The 12,891-nt window shown below is 42.1% G+C and overlaps 2 protein-coding genes across 2 annotated transcripts in view; both read left to right on the top strand.

Annotated features, from left to right (window-relative positions):
- The first annotated feature begins 42 nt into the window (after positions 1–42).
- On the top strand, positions 43–7,653 carry qpct (glutaminyl-peptide cyclotransferase). The gene is made up of 7 exons (XM_076749584.1): positions 43–211; positions 2,217–2,363; positions 2,604–2,885; positions 4,224–4,391; positions 5,050–5,149; positions 5,565–5,681; positions 5,791–7,653. Exons 1-7 carry the CDS (start codon positions 80–82, stop codon positions 5,970–5,972), a joined length of 1,128 nt encoding a protein of 375 aa, XP_076605699.1. The 5' UTR covers positions 43–79; the 3' UTR covers positions 5,973–7,653.
- Positions 7,654–9,509: 1,856 nt separating this feature from the next.
- cnksr3 (cnksr family member 3) overlaps positions 9,510–12,891 on the top strand; it is a 32,313-nt gene continuing 28,931 nt past the window's right edge. The window contains exon 1 of the mRNA XM_076748900.1: positions 9,510–9,714. Within this exon, the coding sequence (XP_076605015.1) occupies positions 9,663–9,714 (52 nt within the window). The 5' untranslated portion in view covers positions 9,510–9,662. The remainder of the gene's footprint in view (positions 9,715–12,891) is intronic.

Raw genomic sequence — 12,891 nt, forward strand, 5'->3', positions numbered from 1 at the left:
ACGCGCTGTGGTTTAAAGAGCCTCGGTCCTCCCCCTGTTTTTCACATGATCTGTAAGCTTTCACAGAGGAGCGACAGGAATGTGGAGAGGAGCTGCAACAACGATGGCTGAGCGAAGCAACAGTCCGTCCACAATGCGTTTATTTTACACTGTGGCCATCTGGGTGACATTCATCCACTGCACCAGAGGAATTCCCTGGACTCAAGAAAAGGTAAATAAATTAAGAGGATCTCTTCACCTTCTGTTGGCTTAACATTTTGCCTGACAGTCATAAGAATTGTATCTTATTTAGACCTTCAGAAAACCGTCTCCAGAAGTGAAACCATATTTTTTTTTAACTTGCGATGTGATGTGACCTACTTCTGACAAGGTACAAATGAATGTTTGTACATATTCATGGCCTCTAAATATCTCATTCACTTTTTAAAAATAATTTAAAACATCTGAACCCAATATCTTGAATTGTTTTGTGAGAAAATTATTTGAATTGTATTGAAAATTATTCAGTTCCGTTCTGTTTGTTTCGTGTCTATATGCGTGCATGCATTTCCTCTCTAGATGAAGATTACTAGTACTTCAAGTATTCATTATTACAAAGAGAGGAGATCCCCAAATTCAGGTTTTGATATGCATAATGTATATTTATCCATGGTATTCCATCAGCCCTCCTCCCTGTTTGCTGGCACAGTGGTGTAATTCTCCTGAGATACACCTGGGTATGCCTGGCCATTCATGCTCCTCATTTATGTTCTTCTCCTCTCCCCTTTTCCTAGTTGCTATGGCAGCACAGTCATCGTCATTGATCCTCCAATTGCAGGTCTTGGTATTTATAGACCTTAAGTGGACCCCATTTTAACCCTCTCTGAGCCCAGTGTGACCAAGCTCTTTGGAAGACAATCTTCAGTCCATGTGACCACATAATTATACTTTTTGCACTGCCTGCCTCTCTGTAATTACACCACTGATGTTTGAGTCCACATCGTGCTGTAGTCAGTGTGGGCCTGACTTCATTTTGTGAGCGAATGTTTATGCTTAAATTACAATGAACAGAGTGGAGGAATGTGGCCTTGCCTGTTGTCTGAGACGCTAAAGTGAAACCACATTAGGAGGAAGAACAAATGTCTTCCGTCAGATTGTTCAGTGTGAAGACTTATTAGCACGTTAGGGTTAAGTCTTCACACTGACTCCAATTAACAACGTTGGCAATTAAGGACAACCCAGTGTGCCTGTGATTGGCAAGGCTGGAGCAGTGTAAAGCAGGCTTTGACCATGCTCTGATATTCACCAGCAGCTCTTTCCCTCCTGCTCGCTGTCCGTCTTTTCGGGTTTGTTACCACGACAACCGTGGCTCTCAGCAGGTGAACTTTGAGACTAAAGGAAAGAGCTACGGCATCAGCGGATCAATATGTTTTTTTTAACCCATGACTGTAATTTAACACGCATTGAATGGGCCCTTACAGCTCAGAACAAGAATCCAAATCCATATTGTTGTTAAATTGCACAAAGTGGATGATCTGCTCTTTTACAATCATGTTTATTTCTCAGAGTAACAGCACGTTGACAAGCGCCCTTCACACTTCTGCCTCTTTATTCAATAGATCCCCGCTTTTCTAAAGTAGCCCTTGTGTGTTCTTTAAGCCATTCAATCAATGTCTATTCACGCCGGTCTGAGTGGCTCTCGTGTGTCTCTCTCTGCAGAGGTGTTGGAGTGAACTCAGCAGCTCGTTTAAAACACAATGTCGCTTTTTTAGGTTAACGTTATGTAGGCGACATGTTTGGAAAAAAAATCCCTCTTAAGATTGTGTTTGTCTTCAGATGCTCCCAGCAACTTTAAACTTAAAATTTAAAAAAATCCAATGTTTGCAGAACTAGTGAGTGGTTTCCAGTAATCTGCAAGAGTGTTGTGACACACTAAAATGAGCGCTTCTGTATGTCATCCACATTGTTGCTCAATTTAAATGCATCATAGGGACACTTCCCCTGCTCTTATATACCAAGACACTGCCAAACTGAAACTGTACTGAAAATAGCAGTAAACATTGCTGCATAATATTCTGATGCATATTCTGTTAGCAGCGCTGCAGTGATCATCAGTACCCCACACCACTGATTACCTTACAGCAGTCTTTCTGAACACACTTATTTCCATCTTAAACATTAACTGAACCCAGTGTTACTTCTCATCCGTTCTGTTTGTTTCCTCTGGTTCTGCTCAGCTCCATCACCGAGCTCTCACCCTGACACAAGATGAGGTCAGTACCGCGCTGTCTCACACTGACCTGGAGCAGATGTGGCTGAGGGATCTGAGGCCGCTGCTGGTCACCAGGTATCCAGGCTCTGCGGGCAGCCAGGCCGTGCAGGAGGTGAGTTTATTTAAGATACTGTGTCATGGCTGGAGCACTTTGAAATATAGAAACAGTTGTAGACACAAACACGTGTCTCCCCCCCACTGCCACAAATGAAGCATGTCATGATGCACACAGATTTTAAATGTGAAGAAAACTGTTAAAATCCTTTTACGAAGCACATTAATTAGTGAGCTGGTGATGAGTTGACATACTGCATGCTCATGACTAACAAGTAATCTTTGTGTGTGTTGACAGCATATCAAAACAACCCTTGCGTCCCTCGGAGCAGGCTGGGATGTGACGGAGGATAAGTTTGTGTCACAAACGCCCTACGGCCCCCTGCCCTTCACTAACCTAATTGCCACCCTCAACCCATCAGCAAAGCGCCGCCTGGTCCTGGCGTGTCACTACGACTCTAAGTACTACCCACCACAGTGGCACGGGAGGGAGTTCCAAGGCGCCACTGATTCTGCCGTTCCCTGTGCCATGATGTTGGAGCTGGCACGAGCACTGGATGAAGAACTGAAAGCTCAGAAGGTAGTGACCTATAGCATGTGCCTTCAAGCTACGACATGCAAGAAGTTAAAGGGTGTAATGTAAAAAATCTGGATGACTGTTTGCATTGAATAGACCTTTCAATGTGACTCTTTTGGCCATTTGGAGGTTAGTTTTTGTGGTTGTGGCAGCTGATGAGTTGTGGTTATGAGTCCCAAGTCACAATGGCATTAAGCTCCAGGAAAAAACAATTCAAAGATAAGGCTGGTCTGTATTTTTCCTGTTGTCACCAAATTCCATGAAGAGATAAAAAACCAATCATGCATTTCGTGTCTCTGTACATTCCAGCATTCTGTCCAGTGTGTGACACTTTGAAGATATATAAATCTTTAAGAAACAACTCGCTAAAGTACAGTTTTTTCAAACATTGCTCAAACTGGAGCAGATAGTTCATTTGTATGGGACTATTTTTCGGCTGTGGATTAATATACTTCTCTGTGGGATTGACCTTAAAACAAACTACAGTAGGTAATGAGAGATTTATATGTTTTTAACAAGCTTGGGCAACAATGAAGTTCTATGGCACAGATGAATATTCTAAATCAGGTTTCAGCTACACAGAACGCACTTGTTAGCAGCTTTTCATGGGAATTGTTGACAATAAGAAAAATGTAGAATTTTGCCAGCCCCACCCTTTAAGCATTTTCAACGAATCAGTCAATAAGAAATTTATGGTTTTGCTAAAGTAAAATGTGTACATCGCTTTTTAGATGAAGGCCATCTGCAAATTTTTCATATTAGGTCTAATTCATTCAAAACAGCATCATTGGCAACAGCATTTTAAGCACAAAACTATAATTACTGGCTCCGCTGTATAGAAATTCACACACATTTGCAAGCAACAATGTTTAATTGCTTCACAAACAAGTGAAGTGGAAAACACTTAGTATTCATGCGGCTTGCTCCTCTGCCCTTTTCCTGTTTCACAGTTGAGCTCACACCCCTGTCTATTGGGCAGACAGTGACAGGGCCTGTGACATGGAGAGATCAGCCAAGGGACATGTTCATCAGACTCAGCTGTCTGTCACAAAGGTCACTGTGGGAATAGGAATCACATTGAATACAAATACATCAGCTGTGATGGAGGCAGACACATAATCAATAACTGATAAATGACATAGAAGAGATTGAAAACTACCACAGAAGTTTTATGTTGAGGAATATGTTGAAAAATCTTTTGAAAATTCACTTAAAAGCAACCTAAGGAAACCTCAGGCAGTTTCAGTGTCACTGCAAACTCAAGCCCACTAGGGGGCAGCAGAAGTCTGGGGATGCAAACTGCTGCAGCACATCACTGTCTTCTTCTGACCTCAAATATAGATTTCCAGTCCCGACCTGACCCTGCAGTTGCTCTTCTTCGATGGAGAGGAGGCTCTTTTCCAGTGGACCTCCACAGACTCCCTGTATGGCTCTCGCCACCTGGCCCAGAAGATGGAGGCCACCCCGCATCCAGCCGGAGCCACGGACACCAACCAGCTTCACGGCATAGTACATCACAGTTCTGCTCACTTTTCTCTGCCCAGACCAGCTGAGATTAGCATTATCACTAAATCACACTCAAGACCATCCCTTTGTTAGCCCACATCAATTTCAGCACAATCTTCTTAGCCCTATCTGCTCTGACACACACAGCCCACACAGGCACCGTAGCAAGGGAGGTGCATGTCTTGAATAGTTTTGGATTTTGAAGAGATCTCAAAGCCACCCATTTTATCATGTGGGAGGCTTGGGTGTCTTGATATCAAGCATCATTTATTATACAGTCAATGATAACAAGACGTCATATTAATTGGTGTATGGTTCTGTTTCCTAGCTGCTGAGAGATAGCACAACTGTTTATCAACAAATGTAGACATTCCTGTGTGGACTGACAGAGATAAAGCACACAATATCTTAAAGAACCTGGTGTGTGTGTGTGTGTGTGTGTGTGTGTGTGTGTGTGTGTGCATGCATAGACAACAGACAATGCATTTTGTGAGTCTTGCAGAGATAGTGCTAATGTCAGTGTGTTGCACCACCCCACCACACTCAAAGCAGGGGCTCTGAGGCGAGCTTCTCATGGGAATGGGCTTCTAGTCAGAGACTTTTCCTCAGTATGTGTGCCATAAGAGCATCCTTAACCCATCCCCTGTTTCTTGTCCTTCAGGATCTGTTTGTGTTGTTGGACCTGATCGGGGCTCCCAGCCCACGCTTCGGCAACCAGTTCCCCAGCACACTGCACTGGTTCTCCAGACTGCAGAACATCGGTGAATATCAAATATTTGACTGCTATTGTAAACACAACAAGATGAAGGTGTGCCACAAGCACCATGAGTCACCTTTATAACCAGTCATTAATACATTAGTCATATTCCAGACAGTCATCATCATATGGAGGCTAATGAAGCAACTGTGCTGACGTCAAATTCTTACTTCTCTTTAACTCTTGTGCTGCGCTGTGGAGATTATATTTTTAGCTTCAGTTGCTAATAGAGCATAAAAGTTGCTCATGTTGCCAGCTCTGTCAGTCATATTTGATCAGACGCACAGTCCAGATGAAGCGAATCAGCTCATTCTTTATTTATTCGACTGTTAATAAGTAATACCTAAGGGTGTTTTATTCTCCAAACTCAAGAAATAGTTTCACTTTTTTACTCTTTGTCCTCCCTCTTTTATCCTCAGAAAAGCGTTTGCACAACATGAATGAGCTCATGGATCATCCTAACAATGTGCAATATTTCTGGCCCGATCAAACTGTTGGCCGCATAGAAGATGATCATATACCTTTCCTCAGCAGAGGTATGCACACCAAGTTACACACCTACCACAAATATATGTACTAAACATGTTACAGTACCTATATTGTGTAGTTCTGTTGGGTGATCGTAATCCTGTGCCTCTCCATCAGGTGTACGTGTCCTCCACCTTATCCCCTCACCCTTCCCCTCTGTGTGGCACACGTTTGATGACAACGAGCAGAACCTGGATCGCTCCACCATTCAGAACCTCAATAAGATCCTGCAGGTTTTTGTTCTGGAGTACCTCAACGCCAGACCCGCCGTCCCTGCGACCCCACAGAATGCCCCGTAAAAGCCCCCAGCGTACCATCCGACTGCTTTTCTTGTTTTGATATTTTACTCTAGTAATGATCTCCGGCTGTTATTTGAAAAGACTGAAAGAATATGATGTACTTAATGCTTTTCAAACAACAATTTTATGTATTCCTTCACCTTATATTTGAGATGTGAGGTTGAGACTCAGCTCTGTGCATCAGATGGCTGCCAAATGCAGAAAGGAGAACAGGTTTACAGATGCGTGATATCATTTGCTTCGGACAAGCACATTTTTTATTTCAGAAATCTTTGTCTAAACATATTTGGGCTTATCTAAGTGTATGTGAAATGTATTTTCTTCCCAAATGGGCTCCTTCAAGACTCTGAAGCTTCATCTTCCCTTCAAGTCCAGAATCCCTAGCAACAGGATCAACACACAGGATCTCCTGTGTTTTTTACTACACTGCTCTCTTTATATCAACATAAACCCCTCCTTTACACTCTGAAGCAGCGTCTAAGTGTCAGTGCTAATGTGTAGGATCTAAGAGGAGGAAAAAGAGCAGACCAGTGCAGAGGTGAAAAAAAAAAAAAAAAGTTTACAGTCATCACTGAACTACATGAATGCATCGCAAGCCCGAAGTTGGTGATGAGTTCATTATGAGTTGCTTTGGGGACAGCTGTAGTCTCAAATCTCTTGCTTATAGACAGGTAATAACACCCAGGATCCTTGATGTTATGTTGTGTGCTAAATATATACTATATGGCCACCCACACAACACATGTGAGAAGGTGTCACACTGTGTGTTTTAGCTACAGGGTACGTGACATTTCCTCTCCAGTACAGTAAATCTGTTCAGTGTTTATAGATAAACCCGTCAGCGGCAGGAAGTGGGTTTATTTGTATTATAACATCTTTAGCCCCTCATATCCTGCCATCTTAGATAGTGAAGTGAATAACTTCCCGTGTTGATGTTTCATGTGCCTGCCTTTGTTTATATGACATTATTAGACCAATTTTCATGTAGATCCCAGAATAATATGCAGTGCCAACCCTGCACTTCCTGTGTTTTGAGACTCAAATAAATGTTGATTCAGAAGACAAGGGAGATAATGCAGAGTTTGCTTGTCTTTACAAGTCTTTGTTTTACTGTGGATAAAGAAGTTGGTCGCTGTGATTATCGGAGGTAACCTTTTGTATGGAGAAGTATAAACTTTCTCTCTAATTCTAACCTAAGACAGCAAGAATAGCAAATACTGTTCTTCCAGTTTTGCATCTTGTGCTCAGGACTTTCTCTCTCTCTCTCTCAGTTTTAAACCTTGGGCCCTTTCTTCTTCAACAGACCAATACCTTTCATCCCAGTGCCTCACCTCAACATGATTCACTTAATCCTAACAGGGAGGACCTCCCCTGAATTCCAAAGCACCCAAATCCCCTTCAATCCAGCCCACTCCCATGAGAACTGAACATGGCTCTGACCCTCCCGTTTGCAGCAGTCAGAAATGTTTGTGATGCCTGGTAACAATTTACATCAACATACTGTATATCTTGTCTTTAAGGAGATTGAAAGCGCTTCAGGGGCCATTAGTTACCTAAGACTGCAATGTGCTGTATAGTTTCCTCCTTAAGTCCAGAAAGTTGAGAAATTTGTGTGTTTTAAAGCTTTCGCTGGCTTTGTAACAGTAGTAAAACTGAACTGACATATAGTTCTTTGTGAAGATACCTTTTTTTTTGTCTGTCATTCTTCCATCTTTCGTTCGTGCTTCTGTCAGCTTGGCATTAAGTTTCCTATGAAAGTTTGCCTCAGGCATTCTACCTGTCAGTCAGTCATCACCAAAATTTCTTGGTTCAGATATAGTGTCGAAAATATCTTTAATTAACTTTAATCTGAAGAAAGCACTCTTATTCACAGTGTGCCTTGGGTCCGTCCAACCAACAAGGCGACCAGCATGTTGGAGCAAGGGAAAGAGGAGAAGAAGAACAAATTGTTGTATAGCACTTCATTGGGGCTTCCAGTAATTTTTTTTGCCTGACAGCAAATTGATGCATGCCCAGGTTTAATAACAGTTCAGCTTTAATCTGCAGCTGATTACAGTACAGAGTGAACAACAGCTTCCAGCTGTTTAGTAATGGAGTGATGGGAAGGGCCGGGATTCTCCCATGCAATGTGTGCTTCAGATTGTTAGGAAACAATCAGCCTGGAGAGGTCACTTAAATGTCAGAAACTACACTTATAATGTATGAAATAGCTATTCATTTAAAGTAAACTCAACTTTTTCAACTGAAGAAGGTCCTTTTCTATGTTGATATTCCCAAATACTTCTGATTTGCTTTTTCTGCTTTCTAATCGTTAGTGCTGTAGCTAGCTTTTACTGCACAATAAACCAAAGTCAATCATGTTGTATACAGTTTCTATCAACATATTAGCCAAGAGCAAGGGAATAAGATGATGTTTGGTCAAAGGTATGAATTCTTCATGGTCGCACATCACATATTTCCCCTGTCAGGAGAAAGTCATAATCCCAATATGTTTTTACTGGCTTTCTTTGAAGTCCAAACATACACTCATTTTTAAGTTAGTAGTTAATACTATCTTTCTAACTGTGTTTCTCAGGTGGCTGTGAATCGCTTACAGTCAGATTTTATATTACTGCCATGGGGATGGTTTCGAAATTAGTTGAGCAACCTATTCCATCACTTGCAAAGCAGCAAGTTACCAACAGAGAGCAGCAGTGAGTCACATTCGTCTCAGTGGACTCCCTCCAGTTTCTGACGTTTTCCTACATGATATTATATCTTGGTGATTGCAAAAATGATGATGTGCAAATTCTTTTAACATCACATTAATGGCTTAGTGTCATGTCAGTAAGGCATCAGTGTATTATGAACCGTGAATATCAACATGTTTGATGCAACTGTACAGAATTATGCACTGATATTTAAATGTGACAGATTTGCAGTATAATCTGTGTCCTTTTATTATTATTATTATTATTATTATTATTATTATTATTATTATTATTATTATTATTATTATTATTATTATTATTATTTTCAGGAACAACAAGATATAGATGGGCAGCACACTGTTCGATATGGACACGCCTCCAGTTTCAAACGAGGGCGGTGAGCACAGACGTTGCATTCGAGTACTCTCCGCAAACTCCTAATTCAATGTTCCAAAGTGGTAAATACCACCATACCGACAGACTCCTTGGTGTTCAAGCGGTCAGAAATTCGTACAAAATTTACTGTGGCAAAACTGATGGAAAAATACTTCTTTTGACGGGAAAAGGTGAAATACGTGAAGGTATAGCTTGGATAATTTTCTATAAGCATGCACATTTGTGAAAGTATCAATACAAAACTATTCAAATAACAACATAAGATATGCGATTATTCAAGTTGATCTGTGTCTGAGAAAAGAAAATTATCTTAGGCACGTCTGGTCGTTATTTCGCGCCCAAGTGTGGATTTCTCCCAGTATTTCTGATAGCATTGAATGCAGCATCATTCCAAGGCCGGGCGATGAGGAGTGATGGGAGATTTCAGTCCAGCCTCCTCAACAACGTGCCCAGAGTTGTTTAGTCGGCGAACACGAGCAGACGAACAGTACCGACCTGTTGCGAAGAATGTGACAGAGAAACACTTCTTTTATTCAAATTATAGAACAACGTCGCCGAGCTTTGGCACATTTTTTCTGGCTCTGGTGTTTGTGTTAAAGAAGCTATGGAGCCGATAACCAAGTGGACGCCAAAGCAAGTTGTCGATTGGATGAAAGGTAAGTTAAGTCTCGAGCACTTGGTTTTCCCATTGTAACGTTAATTCATGGGTTTTGTTTTTTGACAGAAACAATAGCCCTTAAACAATATTACTACACTTCAAAAGCTTTTCTGCCTCAACTCTTGAGTCGCTCCTCAGTTATCTCGAGCTAGTTTCTACGAAACTGCCCCTGTGTGTCAACATACTTCCACCGAAGCGTTTAACAATGCCACCGCATTTTCTTTCCCTCTCACTTACAGATGTTAGCATGTCAAGCAGCCTCTCTTATTGTTAGCTCTGCTGTATGATCCGTGTTTTGATAAACTGCTGCTCGTCGTCAACTTTTACATTGTTGTGTCACTTTTCTGAGTGACAGGCACTAACTGACACTGTACCACCGTTTTCCCCCAGGGTCTCCAAAGCCAGCTTTGTTGTCAGTCAGCACTCACTCAGTGTAATCATTGTTTTAACTCAGGAAAACTGATGTGTGACCAGCCCTCACTTTAATGATGACCTCCGTTTTGAAATCACCGTCCTGGTGGGGCAAGCCTGCTCCCTCTGAGGGAGTCAAAGTGATTGGAAGTCCATCAGTCATTTTGCATTTGGAGCCAGGTGGGAAATAAGCCCCAGCCAGCAGCCAAATGCTGGTAAAACATCAAAGTGGGTGATAGATTTCAGATAGAAGTAATCATTCACTGCTGAGTGGCCGGACATGTGTCTGTCAGAGGCTGGTAGATGTTCACATTTTATCAAGTCAGTTTTCCGCCCTGGTCAGACCTCTGCTTTAGTGCTTTTTAGGATCTGACGCTCCATAAAATGAGAATCATACCTGTTTCGGGCGCTGAGAGGAATGCTTGGCGTCAGTTCGCTTTCACCTGAGCTCAGTCACAGCATAGGAATGTCTGGTGAGGGACACCAAATGGTATGTGAACTATGGACGGAAGTGGAGTGCTATCATTCCAACCACATAAAAAGTGAAGTGTGTATATACTACACAGCAAAAGGAGTAATGGGCTATTTATATGACCAGTGGTGGGACTAAACTGTTAGGGACATTTGGAGACATCCCAAAACAAATCTTACGTGACTTCCTTTTTAATCTCATAATTTGGATCATAGAGTAAGCTCTTTTGTCATCGGTTGGAGCTGTGACAGTGTTGTAGGGCTGTAACTGCTGATTGAGGCACGCCTGCCAGTGCTCAGCCATAGTTAGGAGCCAAAGGGGATTGTGGAGGGGTTAGTTTCAGTGTGTCCAGTGAAAAGAGCCCGACCAGGGCATGCATGGCTGGAGGATTAGTTGTCTACACAGGCCCCACTGCTGTCAGTCTCCTGCAAATCTGACTCAGCGATTGTCTCTGTAGGTCTTAACCAGTGGATTTGCAGAACCCTGCAAACATGAACTAACTGAAATGACAGCACACCATTCATGGGAATATTTCACGTATCCCTTTCATATACAGAACTAGTCCATTAACGTGAGCATCAGCTAACATCTGACCATTCATATCAAGTGATGGGTGAGTATCAGGACCTTTGGCGTGGTTGTGATCATTTTAACCAAACGAAAGTGGTCGCTCCAGTGATGTCCATACACTCAGCAATGCAGATGATGCAGCCTTGCAAAGTCACCCCTGAAATTGAGCTTTCCTCACTGTGGTCTAGGCAAGGCAAGGCTAAATGGCCATTTGCTTTGGTTTGAGGCGTTGTCAGTGGGTGTAGACTACAATTTGCGAGAAACTGGATCTGCCTTTAAGCAGTCAGAGCCACAAAACAAAACACACTAAACAACCAAAATTCAAATTACAGCCCCTCTTGTTTTCATCATTTAAACCCCTCCACAGATCACCTTTTGGCCTGACTCCCAGTTGCCGTGTCTTAATGAATGTTTTCAAGACAAATATGTTGAGGTGAAAATTTAGCTTACACAAACCTGTCTTAATATTTTCTTTATTATGTAAGCCTTTGATAAGTCAAAGTAGCAGCTCATGCTCCACAATCATGTTTATCACTTTTGTGTCTAAGAGCAGTGAAGTATGACCCTAAGTGAGGGTCAGGAGTCGCCAACTGTTTTTATGGAAAAGAAAAGGCCTTGTTTTGTTCTCAGTGACCGCTGTACTGTACGGGGCCAAGACATAGCATGTAACCACTGCTGCTGTTTGACTGAGGAACGGCTTGTGTAATCCTTTCATACCAAAGACAAACCGAATTTAAACCCACGTCGAGTGCAGGGCCGTGGCCTCGCGTTGACCTGGTCACGCCAATGGCAAACCCTGGTGATTCCAGAGATGTTGCGCTTCTGTGACAGGAGTAAAATTAAACTCTCAGAAAGCACTTTGTGGCGACCACCGCTCTCATTTGCCTCAGGTTGTTTTCCACAGTAGGACAGGGACTGTTTTTGTGTATTGAGGCTGTTGTTAATCACTTGCATTGTTCAAGGAGATCAAGCAGTGGATGGTGGATGTTTATTGGCAGTGAAAGGACATTTGCTTCTTTCAGTTTAAACTCTGTTGTTTTTTTTGTTTGGGGATTGAAGATGCCCTGAAGCACAAGTCCTTCACCACAAGCTCTGATCTTCCAGCTGGACCTGTGGTGTCGTGTGATTGGTATCCCATATGTCATGTGAAGGACTAATTACCCTGGGGGGGGGATGCACTTTTCTAATGATAGTATAGACGTCACAGCACAATATTGTTTCAATCAGTAAATTAATTCAGCTCTGGTTCAGTTGTTGTGACACTTTCAAAATTCAGTGAAGGTTTAATTTGAAGAAGTGTATATATCCGGTAACATTAAGACACCCTTGTCCACAAAGTTAAAAGTTTAAGTCATATGCTGCTAGACATTTTCCAAATATAGTCCTGAATCCACATGGGTAATGCTTCAGCTGAGAAGTGCTGGCACTGTTCAGGGAATGTTCAGCTCCGACTCAGTTTCTCATTTACCAAACATGCTTTCTTTTTTCCTCCTCACTTGTCCACCTTGTAGTTACTGAGAGTAAGACTGCCAAGTTTTAACAAGGCATCCCAAACATGCAAACCTGCAACTACTGTCTGAGTGAGCTGCTTTTATCCAGACGCCCTGGATATCCTCCAGCATTTTGTATACTTAAATAGTGGCTAATCAAATTTCAAAGCGCCGTATCTGGAAATGGATTAGTCATGTGAATTTTACAGATTTGTTTATTTTGAGCAAGAGT

The sequence above is a fragment of the Chaetodon auriga genome, chromosome 14 (assembly GCF_051107435.1).
Source record: "Chaetodon auriga isolate fChaAug3 chromosome 14, fChaAug3.hap1, whole genome shotgun sequence".
Lineage (NCBI taxonomy): Eukaryota > Metazoa > Chordata > Actinopteri > Chaetodontiformes > Chaetodontidae > Chaetodon > Chaetodon auriga.